This window comes from Aquila chrysaetos, chromosome 2 (assembly GCF_900496995.4).
Source record: "Aquila chrysaetos chrysaetos chromosome 2, bAquChr1.4, whole genome shotgun sequence".
In the NCBI taxonomy this organism is placed as follows: Eukaryota; Metazoa; Chordata; class Aves; order Accipitriformes; family Accipitridae; genus Aquila; species Aquila chrysaetos.
The window spans coordinates 29,511,793-29,529,115 of NC_044005.1; the positions used below are offsets into that span (position 1 = coordinate 29,511,793).

General features: G+C 42.1%; 2 protein-coding genes across 16 annotated transcripts in view; one reads left to right on the plus strand and one right to left on the minus strand.

Moving 5' to 3' along the window:
• The window catches only part of LOC115333320 (protein only RNase P catalytic subunit), a 53,970-nt gene extending 53,271 nt beyond the window's left edge, over nt 1-699 (minus strand). For 3 of the 7 annotated variants that reach the window (XM_029996160.2, XM_029996114.2, XM_029996171.2), the window contains exon 1: nt 36-266. The gene's annotated coding sequence lies outside the window, so the exon portion shown is untranslated. Of the gene's footprint in view, nt 1-35; nt 372-537 lie in introns of those variants that run through there. The other 4 variants (XM_029996131.2, XM_029996125.2, XM_029996139.2 and 1 more) reach the window with 4 other exon arrangements.
• PPP2R3C (protein phosphatase 2 regulatory subunit B''gamma) lies at nt 235-16,992 on the plus strand. 9 transcript variants are annotated; one of them, XM_041119920.1, is made up of 15 exons: nt 235-253; nt 1,798-1,925; nt 3,089-3,193; nt 3,796-3,908; nt 4,738-4,835; nt 7,627-7,697; nt 8,436-8,568; nt 9,134-9,190; nt 9,742-9,797; nt 9,871-9,946; nt 10,611-10,747; nt 12,449-12,586; nt 13,134-13,190; nt 15,798-15,857; nt 16,551-16,992. In XM_041119920.1, exons 2-15 carry the CDS (start codon nt 1,833-1,835, stop codon nt 16,737-16,739), a joined length of 1,383 nt encoding a protein of 460 aa, XP_040975854.1. In that variant the 5' UTR covers nt 235-253; nt 1,798-1,832; the 3' UTR covers nt 16,740-16,992. The 9 variants fall into 9 exon arrangements, with proteins under 9 accessions (XP_040975854.1, XP_029852070.1, XP_040975847.1 ...); XM_041119913.1 differs by lacking the exon at nt 235-253 and adding an exon at nt 867-987; XM_041119907.1 differs by lacking the exon at nt 235-253 and adding an exon at nt 952-1,081.
• Nucleotides 16,993-17,323: the final 331 nt, after the last annotated feature.

Below are 17,323 nucleotides of genomic sequence, written 5' to 3' on the forward strand. Positions count from 1 at the left end.
CATTTGCATGCTAGCAAACACCAAGTTCAAGGTACCTCGACAATTTCAGGTCAGGAATCCCAATCCTGATCCCTCAGGCAGTCCCAGCACGGGAGTCCGACGTTGGTTCCCTCCTACCTTTCAACCTGTGACAAACTTCCGTTTAACTGGTTTCCCCAATCGTAAATCCTGGGTAACGCCGCTGCCAAAGAGGCAGAGCAACACCGCTGGCAGTAATTACTGTGAAATCCCACGTAAACGTTAAGTTATGAAAGTAAGTACCGGGAGGTTCACCGGGAGGTTCACCGGCAGCCGGGCAGGCAGCCGGCGCGGCTCATGAGGAGGCCCCGCAGGGCCCCACGTCCCTCGCTCGGTGCCCCGCGTGCCCGCCCCGGCCGCGACCCCGTAAACTACAACTCCCAGCGTGCAACGCGGCGCCGACCGGCCCGCAGCAGCGCGCTCCCCGCCGGGAAACAGTCTCTCTCCCCGCCCCCCCCCCCGCTCTTTACTCCGCCAGAGCGTAACGAAGCGCGGTCCCGGCGCGGTCTGAGCCCTTACCCCCCCGGGACGGGCCCACCTCACTCGGTGCGCGGCGGCCATGGGCATCTCGGCGCTGCGAGGCGCCGGCAGGGAGGAGCTTACAGCAGAGGCGACCACGCGGCGGCCAGGGCGCTCGCCTCCCGCTAGCCCGGAAGCGTGACCGGGCCCGCGCCTGGACTTGGAGCCAATCGCGTCTCACCGGGCTGGCCGGCACGTGATCCCGCGCTAGGGCGGATGGGGGGGGGGGGGGGGGCAGGTGCCCCGCCATGTCGGTTGCGGGCACGGCGCTCCAAGGGGCAGCCGCGCCGGGCAGGGCATCGCGCATGCGCGCGGGGCCTGCCGGCCGGAGCGCGCCGGCTGCGGCGGTCACGTGCCGCCGGGCGGCCGCCGGCGCTGGCGCCGGGTGGGGGGCGGGGTACATGGACTGGAAGCGGAGCCTGCGGGGCCGCCTGGCCGCCCGCCGCGTCCGTGAGTGCCCCGGGACCGGGACAGGGACCGGGGGCACTCCTCGCCGCGCGGTGGCGGCTGGCGCGGGGGCGGTGCAGGGAAGGTGCCCCCGTGGGTGAGGGCGGCCGCCGGCGCCCGCAGTAGCGAAGGGGGTGCGGGGTCAGGCCTGGCGGGTCGAGCGTCGGCGTGTCCGGTGTTGCTCCCGTTCCCCCCGTGCAGGCTGCCGTGGGGGCCGGGCAGGTGTCGGAGCGGCTCCGCGCAGAAAGAAACGCCCGCGTTGTCGGGGCGAGGGGCGGCGCGGAGCCGGGGGGGGACGCCGGTGCTGGGGGGGGGCCGGTCCGTCTGCGGTGCAGACCCCCCTGACGGCTCCGGCCGGCAGCCCTCCGTCCGCAGGCGAGCCCCCGAGAGAGCTCGCGCAGGCGTACGGCCACGTCGCCGGTGTTGGGGCGCGAAGGGTGACTTGCGGTGCTGGTGGCGGTAGGCAGCGTCTTGAGCAGCGCTGCCGCTGTGGGCCGGGAGCGGTGCTGCCGTGCGGGCGTGGCCGCGCGTCCGGCGCAGAGCGCGTCCCCTGCAGGGAGCGGGGGGCTGCGCGGCTGCCGGGAGCGGTGCGTTGCGGACGCTCAGACAGAGCGCGGGGGTGACGTATTCCGCGTACCCGTTGTGTGAGTCGCGTAATAGGCCTGTGCTCCGTGCGTTTCCACCTAATATTTGTGTCACTGAACATCAGCGTAGCTCTGCAAGCCGCGGCATTAGCTGCTTTTTTCCAAGCTCCTTGTTACGTTAAAACTCTATTTGGAGGACGACACGAAAATTCTTTTCTGTGTTAATCAGCCAAAAAGAGTGAACAAGAGCTAAAAGATGAGGAAATGGAATTGTTCACAAAATATTACGTGGAGTGGAAAGGAGGAAGAAAAAGCGGCAGTACCTCGTATACGAACATACCACGATTTTACTACAGGGTAAGTAAGGTATCCAGATAAACTTCAGCAAGAGGCTGTTCTGTGTTATAAAGACAGTTGCGCTTATTCAAAGGGACGCTTCAGAAGCTTAAGCAGATCGAAATCTGAATGATGTGGATTGCTAAGCGCAATTTTTTGTTTTGTACAATTGTGGATTTCAGCAGTTTCAGAGAATTACTAAGCATCTCATTGAAGGCCATTAAATAGTTTACTAACCAGGCAGTAGGCTTGGCTGTTTACTAAAGATAGGAAGTCCTCTTTCTCCTTCGGAGAAACTTCCTGTTTTAACTAAATTTTGACATACCAATGTTATAAATACACATCTTCCTATTTCTGTTTAGACACAGTGGGATCCTGCTTCATGAAAATGGTGGGTCATTGGTCTTGCAGACTAAAGATAGGTCTGTTGCTTGCATCATCCAGCAGAACTGCTTGGTCCAGAGTCTTGTGTGTGAGATGAATCAGATTGGGATGGGGGAATGTGGGAGCACAAGTTCAACATCATGAACTTGTGGCTGGCATTTGTCAACTTGACCACTCAGCTGCTATCTAACCTCACGTGGTCCCGTATTCCTTAGGATCATAAATTTCTGCCAATTAAGTTCTCAAGTACCTATGTTTCAGTTGATGAATACATATGCAACCGTCCAAGTTCTGGTGATGCTGTACAGTTTTGCATGTAAACATTGGCAGAACTTTCATACTAAGTGTTCTTTTCATCTGTTTTGTTGGCCAAAACAAGTCTAGTAGACATTCACACTTTTGAGAGCCAGGCCTACCACAAAATAGAAAGTGCTGCTCTCTCCTGAGTAAAAACACAATAGTAAGTGTCTTTGATGTGTGAGCCCTCCTGTCCTGCAACTGTGGGAAAGTGCTTACAGGATGGGTTATCAGGTATGGGGTAGGTCTCTGCCTCTCATGTTAAAGATGTCCTGCTTTAAATAAATATTTCAATATTGAAATAGTTTGAGACAGTATGCAAGTGATACCCCTGTAGAAGGAGCAGGTACTATACAGCATTCTGGTAGATAGGTTGTTATTTTCTGTCAAGTAAACAGATTCATCACAGTGTGAGAGACAGGACTACCTAAGAGTACTTGCTAGATGTGTAGTTTTTGAATGGTAGCACTGTACAGAAAATTGAAATGCCACGCTGTTCCTAGCTGCCAGCTGAAGATGAAGTCTTGCTTCAGAAATTAAGAGAAGAATCTAGAGCAGTCTTCCTGCAAAGAAAAAGTAGAGAGCTGTTGGATAATGAAGAGCTGCAGGTAAGAAAATGTTTTCTGTATGTCTCGTAATGGCTTCTGACAAGATTTCCTCTTTCTGCAGCATTTGATTATCTCCTGTCTGTCCACAGAATCTTGTGGTAAGGTGCTTTGTATTAGGGCATGTTGGCTGGTTGTGAAGTACTAGCTAAAGCCGAAGTGCTGCACAGTCTTGGGCTGGTAATGTCAGCGTAATACTTCCTCGTTATAATGTATATGAGGACTAAATAAATGGCTTCTGGTTTTCCAGTACATTCCAACAATTTCCCTAGTGGGCCCAGAAGAAGAAATAAGTTCTGTTTATGTATCACTGAGAGAGACTCCAGAGATTGTTGAGTTTACTGCAGTGCAAAGACAAGAGGGATGTGACCCTAGAAATCCTAGTGAGTGAGAGAGAGAGAGACTGTGTGTGTGTTTAACACCAGTTTAGAGCAGTGGAAATATCGCTTGCTTGCTTTTCTGGCTGAACTGACGATGTGTACTGATTAACTGAGATAACCTTGCAGCAAAACCACATTTTTGCTGCATTTCTTAGATGCTCTGTCTTAAGCACGTTGACATCTCTAGAGAGATCTCTTCTTAACCAAATATAAATGCCTTTTAAGAATCTCTGGTTTCTACTGGACAAACATCAGACATCACCAATGATTGGGGAAGAAGCAATGATCAACTATGAGAACTTCTTGAAAGTTGGTGAAAAAGCTGGACCTAAATGCAAGTAAGGCTTTCTTCTCTTGTATATGATTACTTTGGCTAAACCTAAGTGCTGCTGTAACTTTCAGTTGCTAAAATAGATGGAAACAGTTTAGTGGTGAGATAAAATCACGTCCATGCAGTTATTGATGACCTAGTTGCTTTGCGTCGTTGCAAAGGGGTACTGCCCTACATCTCTGAGGGAACGTTTGATAGAGATGTCTGCAAGAGGGGTGCTGCGTCCTTTTGAAGAAGAAATTCTTATCAGCCTGAGAATTTTTGTGATGTTAGTGGCCAGTAAACAGCACATTTTGTATTTGAAGAGGAAATCATGTCTCCAGTGATACTGTTCAAGCTTTCCTAATATCTTCTGTTGGAAAATTTCCTGCCAAATGTTCTGTGTACAGCATTACAGTGAATATTCCTTCTTTATGCTTCTGTTGGAGACTGCTGTTGTGCACATAACTTCATGACTGAATTTTGGGCAGAAGCAGATTAATTGTCAGTACTGGCAGTTCCTTTTATGTGCGTATTGTTGCAGAAGATTGGAAGCTACCAAACATATTGTACTAAAGAGAAATTAAATAGAATGAAAGCTCTCAAAACTCCCACATCACTGAAGAGTCTCATGAGCAGTAAAGGCAGCTGCTTTTTATTGTGTTTACCATTGTTACTTGGTAGGATCCCACTTGATGGGTGTAGTGTAGCAAATGAATGTCTTGGAATATACAGAACATATTCTATATTGTTAAAACAGTATTTTAAAGTGTCTGTAAGTTTTGGATACTGTAACTGGGTCTGTCAGTGCAGTGTAATCAGATGTATAGAAGTAGCTTTGTGTTTATGTTTTACAGGCAGTTCTTCACAGCTAAGATCTTTGCTAAATTACTCCATAACGATCCTTATGGGAGGATATCTATCATGCAGTTTTTCAATTATGTCATGCGAAAAGGTTAGTTGATGCTTCTTCTGTGTTAATGAGAAGTTGTTTTATTTTCAAGGCTATTTTAAACTTTATTAATTACTTGCTGTTCTCTTCAACAGCAGTGAGATCTAGCCCTTGATTGCTAATGCTGTTTTCCTGGAGGTTACTAGGAGGTGGGAGTTCACCCTACCTCTGAAATACACCTCTCCTTTCAGCCATTGATATCTTCTGTTATATATATTGTCATTCTGATTTTATTTATTCAGCCAGTACTGTGAAGAGCAAAACAGTAAAGTTATGTAGAGAGTGTGATCCTAACCACCGTGATTAGACTGTCTGGCAGACAGCTTTGTTTGCTGTTTTTCCTTTTACAGAGTAGTGTTATCTATGTTTTCTAACTGTGCTTGTCAAATATGTCAATATGTTCTTGTGCTTGTCGCTATAGCCCTGCCATATTTTCAGGTATTTTTTATTATAAATAAATACTTGGGCTGAAAAATGCAATTTTTTTTAATCTGTATTAGATCTTGTTTAAAAAGACGAGGGTGGCTAGCAAAAAGGAAGGTTGCCTCATTGCCTTGTCCCCTGGCTACTGGTTCTTAGGTGTTGTAGAGCCTTCAGGAGGGGACAATGGCACCTTTCCCCAGGGCAGCTCAGCTTGTTTAATTTAAAATGTTGTGGTGCAAGGGATGAGAGATGTATTGAGCAGGAAACCCAGTGAGTAGACAGGCAGACTATGCAAGAAAGGAGTAATAGGCCCATTTGCAACAAACAGCAAACCCAAAAGTTGCAGGACAGGAGACTTGTGAAGCAGTCTGTGAAAATTGTATGCATTTCAAAAAAGCTTACGCAGATGGACACAACAGAGGTTCTTTCAGAGCTCTTTATTTCATTTGTTTAATCCAGAAGTTTTAAGTCTTTATTCATGGTGATACGTTTTTTCTTAAAAAAAAAAGCAAAAACAAACAAACAAACAAACAAACAAAAAACCCCAGCAACAACAAAAAAAACTCAAAAAAAAAAAAAAAAAACCCACCAAATTTAGAGACAACAAGCCTTTTGGCATGTCCCATCTCAGTCAATTTCATTTTCAGAGTCTGGCCAACATAAGGTCCCATCGTAGTGTTTGTCTGCAAGTCCCTCTTGGGTCAGTTGAATAAGGATCCTTGTTTTTGCTAGCTTACAGCATTGGAATTGCCTAATAAAGTTAGCCCAGTAGCATATCTGTGCAGTAGCTCAGATCATTTCTATTGTCTGTTTTACAGCGTTCTGTATGAGGGCTAAAGACCAGGCCAGATATTAAAGGAAGAAAAGACAAATACCTGTAGGAACTTTCAGTTAATACTTTAGATTAGAATTAGCGATTTCCATCTGTGTTTACTGCTAAGTGTCCTTCAGTGTGGCACTGAAGGGAGAGGAAAGTAACATGATGAAGGAGTTACTCTGCAGCTGCTTGAGCTTATCCAAGTTGGGGCAGTGTGGTCCCACATTTCACCTTGTTTTGATGAAGCTCATGCAGCGGAGCAGTCAGCTTCCAGAGTGGTGCTGCAGCAGGGGAGAGGCGATAGCGCCCTGATCTTAAAACATCTTAAACTGCTGTGCCTCGGGTGTGTGATGGTATTCTCTAACCAGCTGAACTCATTAATGAGCTTTTGGGGTTTTTCTTTGTTAAAGTTTTAGGAATAGCTGCATGTAATCACATACTCGTGCTGAACTGTAGCATTTTGTCTTTCTGCTTCCTACCTCCAGCTGGAGGATTTCCTACGCTCCATGGATTACAGCCTTTCTTCCTCTTTCTTAATGATCTACACAGTCCTTTGGGGAGAGGAAGAGAGAATGGTGAACTTAATAACTGAATAATGGTGAAGCATTTCCCAAAGCACTATCTGCCTCCAGTAACGCTCCCCCTTCAGGAGAAAAGGTGGTGGAGTCTGTTGGCTTTGTCCAGACAACTCAAGCCTAGTAAAAGTGTCTTGAATCACTTCAGGGTGTATGAGGCACTTACCTTTAAACTTCAGCCAGCAAAAAAACAGCTTCACCATGTAACCTCTGTCATCTCTGATACTTGGTCCACCTTGACACTTAGCTTGAAGAGATGAATGTTGGTATAAGCATAGCTCATATTTCATAAGAGGAAGTTTTAAACTGTTTCTTCATAAAATGGAAGTTAAATTTAACATGGAGTGTGTGAATAATAGTTTCCATGCCTAATCTGTACTCCATCTCTGTTACTGTGCTTTAACAATGGCCTCAAGCAAGTTGTCCTGTAGATTGTCTGATTAATGCACCTTCTCATTGCAAAAATAGATGCTTGTGCTATTCTGATTCTCCTGTCGTAACTCAGAAGCGAGGGCAGGACCTTTGGCTGTAGCTGCAGCGTCTTGTACTGCCCAAGGGTCTGTAGCGATCTGACCAGCAATCTGTATACAACATTGTACAGCTGTTTTTAATGCAGTGAAAATGTGCTGCTACACATATCTCTAGGTCAGCAAGACAGAATGAATCCATGTGATTCCATGTACCAGATAAAATGTGGTGTCTGCTCAGCTGTTTCTCACATCTAGTTATTATAAGGTAGTCTTGGCCACAGCGTACGATACATCGCTAGTGACTCTTACCAACTTAGAGACTGTAACAGCATTTCTAAGCAGGGCTGGTACATATCGTGGCTTTGCTTAAATCTCAGAAAAGTGTAAAACAGAGAGAGGCACTTAACATCCAACAGTGCCTTGTGGCCTTTGGAATAACTTGAAATTTTGGTGAGGCCTCCAAAACCCCCTGGGTTTCTTGCATTGTAATTCTGTTTTCTGTTTTACAGTATGGCTTCATCAGACAAGAATAGGCCTCAGTTTATATGACGTGGCAGGACAGGGCTACCTCAGAGAATCAGTAAGTAAATTCTTGATTAACTTAATGTCTGTCTTTACTCAAATGATAGAGCATCAGAAAGGCTCCAATTTTCTTCCAGCCTTATCTCATAAAAGCTTGTATCAAAATCTAGATTGGGGGGGGGCACATTTGTTTGGATAAATAACAATCTCTATATTGTAGAGATTTGGTGGTGAGAGTGCTGCTAGCATTTTTAACATATGGGTAATTCTCTGAAAAAGAGATCGTAGGTATCAAGGTTTCATGTCATTAGCGCTTTACTAGATTTAGTAGGATATAGTAAAAATCACAAAAAAGGATGGCTAGAGTGGGTCTCAAGAATTATTCTCCTGTTCTCACAGGAGTTAATAGTATAAATAAGAAGGTTCTAGTTACCACTCTACTCAAAAAAGATCTATTAAATCATATTTAGCAATAGGATAATCCAATTAGGAGGTTTGCATTGGTATTTGAAAAAGGTACAGTTGAATGCATTTATACTTACATGTAAATATAATCTACTTTAACATTCTGCTTTATTTGTAGACCGTTTCAGTCATGGCATCGCATGTGTATGTAAATGACCTAGGTTTTCTTGCACAGAGACAGCAGCTTTTTTGCCTGCTTTCATGTTCTTTCCTGTGTTGTTGCAGGATTGTATTTTTATCAAAATATACTTGAAAGCCAGAGTGAGATGTAGCAAACGTGCAACAATAGTAGTGTTTAAAGCTTGTTTTCTTTTCTTTCCTAATTCTGCAGGATTTAGAAAACTATATTTTGGAACTCATCCCTACTTTGCCACAACTGGATGGTTTAGAAAAATCTTTTTACTCCTTCTATGTCTGCACAGCAGTTAGAAAGTTTTTCTTCTTTCTGGATCCTCTCAGAACAGGTACGTCCATGTTTTCAAAATTCTAAATATGTGGGAGTTATTTTCACTTTTAGAATGTTTACACTGAAGCTACTTGTATTTTCAAAGTAATATGTAGTTGTCTTTGTAGGCTTTTGTTCAGCAATCTTGTATTTGAAGATTAATCTCTACTGAAGACTGTGAGTCTTTATGTGGGTCTAATAATCTACAGCTAATGAATTCCTATGAGATACCCGTCAGTTGTGGTACTATAGGGTTATCTCACAGAAACTGACAAATAAGATCCTGTTTCATCATAATGCATCATTAGCAGTAGCTAATTTTATAAGCGTTTAGGGTGAATAGAAAACACAGCAGCTAATGACAGAACTGCTTGGCAAGACAGTCACAGAACTGTGGAAATGCTCAAGCATGCTTACTGCAATGTGCTTCTCCTGTGATTAAATTTGTGTGCACCATGTAAACTCATTAGAAAAGGTTTGCAGTTATGGCTGCTAATTCTTATTACAGATGTAGCTCCCTCAGACAACAGTTTGCTTTTTTTGTATGGCCTTGATTTAAGTCACAAACTGCATGTGTTTTCAAGATCTAGCTGTGCCACTCAAAGATGTCAGAGTTGTGTGGGCAGTAGCCTTTGGCAGGGGTAATTATAAACAGGTAGGGAGGGTGTGTGTGAAGTTACAATGCCATTATTTTGCACAGCTGCTTGTGCAGTGTCTGTGCACCAGCCAAAGCTACACCAGCAGAAGTGCATTCTGCCACCTTAGCTTTGTGTCACATCTGTAGTGTCTGAAGATGTAAAAATACCACATCACTTAAGAGACTCTGTTATTCCAACAAATGTTTTAAGCATGGTTTCTTTGCATTTTTTATTTTATGTATTGAGTTGATGTTGAACACTTGCATTATTTTCTTATCTAGTTTTCTGGCTTTTAAGGCTTCAGGATAATTCCTCTTCTGCCAATATCAAGGTAGTTTTATTCAGTCATTTAAAAGCTATTTTTATTTTATCTATTAAATTACAGCCTTATCCTTGATGTTAGAAGTTGGGTGTGTTTGGCTTCGTTTTTTTTAAGAAGGCATTTTTTTTTCTGCTCGGAACACTTCTTTCTTAAGTAGAATCACCTAAATGAGAACAGTAAAATGGATATGTTGTCTGGGCAACTGTTAAAATGTTTCCTTTTCTTGCTGCAGGGAAGATAAAGATACAGGATATTTTAGCTTGCAGCTTCCTGGATGACTTACTGGAGGTAAAGATCTCTTAGCATATACTATTGTACTTTAATTTACTCTTTCTGAATTCTAACTTTATTTTTCACTTAGTTAAGGGATGAAGAACTTTCTAAAGAAAGTCAGGAAACAAATTGGTTTTCTGCTCCTTCTGCCTTGAGAGTTTATGGTAGGTTCCTTTATACGTGAATGCTTTTTTTTTTTTTTCTTCCCCCCTTTTTTTTGCCTCCTCTCTGCCTCCTATGACTTAGTTACATTCTTAGTGTTATTTTTCCTCTGGTTCTGTCTCACTAAATCCTCCTGATAACTTGTCTTTTCAACTCCTGTAGCCATCCTTTCAGTGTATCTTCCTGACTTTCTTTATAGTTTCAGTTCTCCACTGTTGCTCTTTACAACAGTTTTATTCTCTGTCATTTTTGTGCTTATTGCACAGGGTACAAGATTCCTCTGTAACCTTTTCTTTTGACTGTTCTATTCATGCTTTTGCATCACTTTTAGCTCTTTTTTCATGCTTACAGCAGATCTGTTTAAAAGAATATGTTCTTAGCCTTTTGCTCCTTTCTCTGTATACACAGTCTTTACTTTTTGAGCCATTACCTTAGAGTAGAACTATTAACACCTCGTTATGGGAATCCCGCTTCCCCTCTCCCCACGTTCTGTGCTCATTTATGACGCTCTTTGAATATTATTGTGGATCTAGCATCTTCCTACTTAACTGCATTAACTTTATGATGAAAATTAAATGTTAAAGAAGTGTTAGATTTTTTCTCTATTGAAACAGTTCTTTGCTGACATAGGTATATTATGTTTTGCCCTCTATATCTTCTCCCTAGGCCAGTACTTAAACCTTGATAAAGATCACAATGGCATGCTTAGCAAAGAAGAACTGTCCCGGTATGGAACAGGGACTCTCACCAACATATTTTTGGATCGTGTCTTTCAGGAATGCTTAACTTATGATGGTGAAATGGTAAGTGCATATTTTCACTTCATTCACAATATAAAAGCTTTGGCTTATTGAGATGGGAAATGTGTCATAATCAGTATCTTTGAAATAAAAAGTAGCTTGAGGTAAAGTAACCTTTGTTTATTATTGTGCACACAAATGACCATGCAGTAGATTAGAAAATTAATTTTCTTAACAGCAAGGTGATCACAGCGTGGCTTAAAGACAAGTTGCTTGTTTTGAAAAACAGAGGTGATACAAAATCCAGACAGCCTAGGATAAAGCTTCTCATAGATTCAGTAACATAAAGTGCATGTTGAAAAAATGTATAGATGTAGCAACGGTTTTTAGTTACATGTAATTCTTTAAAGAGAGCAAAAGACGAGTGGCACACTTGAGACTAGTGCAAGTCAGCTAACCTGTCCACTTCTTCATGAAGACAACAGTGGGTTTTTTTGTAAGCTTTCCATAGCTGTGAAAAAATTGGAAGTCTAACTAAGTTAGAGTTAAAATAAAACCTTTTATCTATATTTATTTTGAAAGCTTTACTTAATGTATTGCTACTCTTGTTGTCTGCATTCAGATGACTAAACTCTGAAAGTGATAAATTACAAATTCACTTTATGGTCCTTCTGTCACGTTAGCAGTTTTTTGTAGAATCCCAGAATCACTGAGGTGGTGAGGGATACTCTTCGTTGCCCCTTGCTGGGCTTGCTGCAGTAAGTCCGTCTCTCTCTTGTGCGGGGGAGACCAGAGCAGGACCCAGTGCTCAGATGGCGTCTAACCCAGTGCTCAGATGGGGTCTAAGCAGTGCTGAGTAGAGAAGGATCACCTTCCTTGACTTGCCAGCAAAGCTCTTGCTATTGCAGCTCAGGATGCTGTCAGCAGCCTTTGCTGCAAGGGCATGTTGCTGGTGCGTGTTCAAATTTGTTGCCCATCAGAACTCCCAGGTTCATCTGTGCAAAGCTGCTTTCTGACAAGTCAGCCCCCAGCATGTCTGATGCATGGGGTTCTTCCTCCCCAAATGCAGGATTTTGCATTCCCTTTGTTGAACTTGATGAGCATCCTGTCAGCCCATTTTTCCAGGCTGTCAAGCTCCCTCTGAACAGCAGCACAACTCTGGTGTTTAAGGTAGATAGGGTTATTATATACATAGGACTGAAGGATTTCTGTCCTTGTCACAACTGTATCTTGATCGGGAAACCAAGAATCAGTACTAGTGAAAAAGAAAAGTGTGGTACATGTTTGTGGTGTCCACTAATGCTTCTACCACATGATTTGCCAAACTACCTACTCTGGTCCAAAGATTATATACTTTAATTGGCCATATAGTTCACTGTTTGGTAATGGTAGGCTTACTGCCACTGGACATTTAATTTGTGGTAATGAAAACGTTTTATATGGTTTTTCTTCACTAGCTGGGTATGTTCAGCAGTCTAAAGATGTATTAAACATTGTTTTAAAGTATATATAGCATGTTTAACTTGGATTTATGCTTGGAATCCTATTTTACCTCTAAAATGGCAGGATTTCCTATCAGCAGCAGTCACTAAAAACTAACTTTTCTGTTCATGTTGGTGGTAGCCGCCATTTTCTATTTCATGTTGTCTTTTTCAGAAAATAGACTGATCCCCTACAATGAAATAGCTCCCAATTATAAAGTTCCTGCTTGCAAAATCAATTTAGAAAGACGACTGTAATAAACATGATTGTATCTACTTTTAGGACTATAAAACCTACCTGGACTTTGTGCTTGCATTAGAAAACAGAAAGGAGCCTGCAGCTCTGCAATACATTTTCAAACTGCTTGATATAGAGAACAAAGGATACCTGAATGTCTTTTCCCTTAATTATTTCTTTAGGGTAAGTCTCTTTATACAGGTAGGCCATTTTCTGTGTTTATAGTGTTATAGCCTCTGTGCTTCTGCATGCAGATCTGCAGGGAATCACTTTAAATTACTAATACCCACTGGGAGGCTAGTAACTACTTGTAAGAAGATTTAAAATATTAAAAAAAATATTCCAAAACTTGGAAAGAATTCAAAAGGTATTTTCAACATTTTATCTGCAGTTGAAATTAACTGTTTTGATTTCGTTTAGGAAAAATATTTTCTGTTTTGTTTTGGTTTTTTTTTTTATTTAAATTGTCCTAAAATTGCCTAATGATTACCTATTAAAATCTCTTTTGATGGTTCTAATTGGTTATTGCCCACGATTTTAATTTCCACTGTAATCCTAAAAATCAGTAGAAGAAATGAAAATAATGAAATGCAGTGATGGGCCTGTACAGATACAGGATTTTTCATTCAGTGTATTGATTGCAAAAAGCTTCTTGCATTTTTCATATTACACATTTTCATGTGTTCTCCCAGAAGAGATTTAAAATAAGCCTAAATTTTTTTTTTTTTAGTTGCTGTTAATTTTAACCCAGGACTTACAAAGTCTTCCTCCAAATTGTGGTTTGTGTGTGAGTGGTTTTTTTGTTTTTCTTCTGGCTTGTGGTGGTTTTGGTTTTGGGGCAGGGTGGATGTTTTGTTGTTTTGTCTCTCTTTTTAATAGATACCTGAGGTGTCTTGGGAAGGGGAATGTCATGTAGTAAAATAGTATTTTTGCTGTGAATGGTTTAGGCTGAGTTATGAGTGTGATTTTTTTTTCTTTTTTTTTTTTTTTTTTTCTTTCATGTACAAGATCTCTTCAGTGGTACCTATTCAGACACAGGGACAAGCACTTCAATTTTCTTCATGGGGATCTTTGTATTATAACTGTAAAACTAAACGATGTCATTGTTCTTAGCCATATGCTCAAAGTATGATGAACAAGGTACATCATTCAGCTCATTAAGTAAAGCATTCAGGCCTGCTCAAGACATAATCTTATATCCACATTATTTCTGTATTGTTGTAAGTCTCCAGCTGAACATGAACTTTGACAGTAACTACAACCGTATCATTTTGTAAAAATAAGGCTTCTTATCTGGAAGACCTTTTCTAATAATTTAGGGTGGAATGGACCTTTGGGGGTCACCTGCTCCCACCACCTGCTCGGGGCAGGGCCAGTTTCACGGTTAGGTCGAGTTGCTCAGGGCCTTACGCAAAACTTGCCTGGACATCTCCAAGGAGGGAGACTCTACAGCCTCTTTGGGCAATGTGTTCTGGTGTCTGACTACCCTTACTGAGAAGACTTTTCTCCCCTCATCCTTTGTCCCATCTTTGTCTAGTTGGAATCCCTTTCGCTGCAGCTGGTGTCCGCTGCCTATTACCCTTTCACTGTGTGTCTCCAAGAAGAGTCTTGCTGTGTTATCTCTAACCACCTGCTAGGTAGTTGAAGAGAGTAATTAGACTTCTCCCACCACCTCAGCCTTCTGTTCTCCAGGTGAATTAATCTCAAGCCTCTCCTCTCAGCTGTGCTGTGCTTTAGGCCCCCAAGCATCCTGATAGCCCTCCAGTGGGTTCCCACTGATTTGTCGGTGTCTCATAAAGGGGACCCCAAAGCTGTGAGGCTGCATCTGGAGTACTGTGTCCAAATGTTGAGTCAGGAGGAATAATCACCTCCCCGAACCTGCTAGCTATGCTTGTGCAGCCCAGTATTTATCTGCCTTCATCCCTACAAGGGCACCCTGCAGATTCTTGTTCACCTTCTTGTGCACTGAGACCTCCAGCACCTCTCCTGCCAGGCTGCTTCTAGCCAGCTGGCCCCTAGAGCATACTGCTACATAGGGTTATTCTGCTGCAGGTGCAGGCAGGACTTTTGCGTGTGCCTTTTGAACTTCATCATGAACTTTGTTTAGTAGTTGTAGCTGTGTTGTATGCTTGATGGGCAGCTGTTGGGCCAGGACTTGGCAATACTAAGGATCCTAGAGAAACTAAGCAATGACTTGTCTTCCCTCCCTGCTTTTACAGCTCACAATTCCCACCACTTTCCCCACTTCTGTTCACTTGGCAGTAGGATTCAGGGAGGCCAGGGGCCGTATCAACTGTCTCCGACTCTAATAAAGGGTGTTAATTTACAGTTTTATATTTTACAAAAACACAAATTTTAGTGTTGTCATAGTACATAAGTGATCTAATATGACAGCAGTTTAACAAGGTAATTCTGCATAAGCTGCTGTGGCATAGCTATTTTTATGCATGTCTCCAGTTACATATTTACTCTATGGTTTAGTTACTGAAAAGATTCCTCGGCTACAGCAGATGCTTGATCATACTCTAAAATGTCTCCCTCCTTTAAACTTTTGGAAATGGAATGTTCTAAGTTTTCCTTGAAATCAGAACAGTTCCTTTTGACTCTCTGAATAACTGCTTTTCTGCTAGCGTAAGCGTGGGTAGGTCTGCACCTACAGAGGCTATGCTGATACAGCTGTGCTGACAAGGCTATGCAGCTTGTGTTAGTGAAACAAACGGTTTCGTTCGTAGTTGTTATCTGCAGGCAGAGGTTTGGTGATGCAGCTATTTAAATAGTACCACATTAAAAGAACTAACAGTAGGGAATACTATTTGGCTCAAAATGAGAAATGCCCACTTAACAGCCTGAACTGGGAGAACTCTTCCATGCATAGACAGATGCTCAAATAGACAAATACATTGTCTTCCTCACATTATTATTTAATCAACCAGAATACAGGTTCCATTTTCAAAGTAGTTGGAAGTGTGAGTAGCCACACTGCTTTGTCTGTCTGATGGTTGGTCTTTTCCCTTCTCTCTTTCCCTAATCTGTATTTCACATTTTGTCAGAAAACTGAACCTTTTGGTTTGAGTGTATTACTATCTTAAGTTTTGAGTGTTGAGTGATAGTATTCAAGTGTCTGCATATCCCATTTGCAGAGCGTTCAAACACTGGTCATAATGAAAATTGGATTCTTCCTATATTGACTAAGAACTGTGAACCTAGAGATGCGTATCACAGATTATGCCTTAACTCAGCCCTGCCTCACTTGTGGAAGAGAAATGATTGCAAGCTGTACCATGAATGCTTTGTTACAGGGTAATACAGCTTAAAATGCAGAAGCATTAAAAAGTTTCATACAGTGTCAGTGTAACACTGCACTACCTATTCCTAACTTTTCTTTTTTTTCTAGGCTATTCAGGAACAAATGAAAATCCATGGACAAGAACCAGTTTCTTTTCAGGATGTCAAGGTTAGTTTTACTGAATAGAGTACTACATGAAATACTTGAATGAGCATTTCATAATTTACTTGTATCGTAGTTTCTAGGTTGTATATTTACTTGCAGAATAGTAGATGTGATCTGACTTGTCCTACTCACAGGTTTGAAAATGTCTTTCTATTCAGCAATTGCTCTGTAAGAAATCTGGTATGCAACTATTCTAGTAGTTTCCTTACTAATAGACAAAAGTACCTGTTAAATACATGTTGCTGTGCCTTACATTGGAAGATACTTGGTATGTCTACTTTATGGTTCAGGATCATACCTCTGAGGTGGGGGCGGACTAGTGACTGAAAAAAACCTGTCTGTAAAACTCTATTTCTGCCTACTTTACGTTTAGCAGTTTTAGTACTTCAGAAAAAGTACAAGAGCTTCTGTAAAACTTAGCTCATACAAGCGAACTGAGTTTCATGTTGCCATTTTGAGGTCAAAGCCTCTCCAGAAAAGCAAATTCTTATTTGAGATGTGGGAGCTGAGCACACTGCTCCTATCTGTAGCCAATTATTGTGCTTTGTATCTTAAATGGTTTGGGACTTAACAGCTTTTTTTTTTTTTGTAAATCGGTGTGGGTGGCACTAGTTACCCAAAGATCATTCTGTATATGGTATAAAGTAGCCATTATTCTGCTCACTAATGTGTGGGGTTTTTTGACTTTTTTCATAGGATGAAATCTTTGATATGGTGAAGCCTAAGGATCCTTACAAAATCTCCCTTCAAGACTTAATCAATAGCAGCCAAGGAGACACTGTTACCAGCATTCTAATTGATCTGAATGGGTTCTGGACATACGAGAACAGAGAGGTCCTTGTGGCAAGTGATAATGACAACACTGGTGATGTTGATGATACGTGACTTTGAGATATCTCTACGGATACAGTCTGCTCCTGTTCAATCTGATGCACCAAGTGTTGAAAGCTGGAAACATTCATTATCTGAATCAATGCCTCTTCCATTTTACTTCCCTCCTCCCCTCCCCCCCAATATAAAATGTGGTACATATAGAGGAATCGCAGAACTAATTTCTGAAACCAAAAAAGCAAATGTTGTTTAAAAGGTAAAAATTATCTTTTTTTTTTTTTTTTCCAATAAATATTTTTGGACTTTTTCCCTGTGTACCAAGCCCTGTTCTTATTTAAATACCCTATTCTAAATGTGAATTTACCCTGAAAGTAAGGATGTGGTTCTTGCTGGCTTCAGCAGTAGCCTGTATCCACTCAGCCATCCCAAGCCTCCCACTGCATTCTGTATGGCTTCCTGTAATGACAGCGCTCTTGAGCATTCTGTTGTAAAGGCAAAAGTCTTCAATAAGAGGTAAAGAGTTTAGGCCTTTTTCCTCTGTATGTGTCCAGCTTTAAGTGTCTAACAGAAAGGATAAGTAAATAACTATTGAACTGACTCAATAGTTGCCTGATTCTTAAGAGGTTAACAGAAATAAA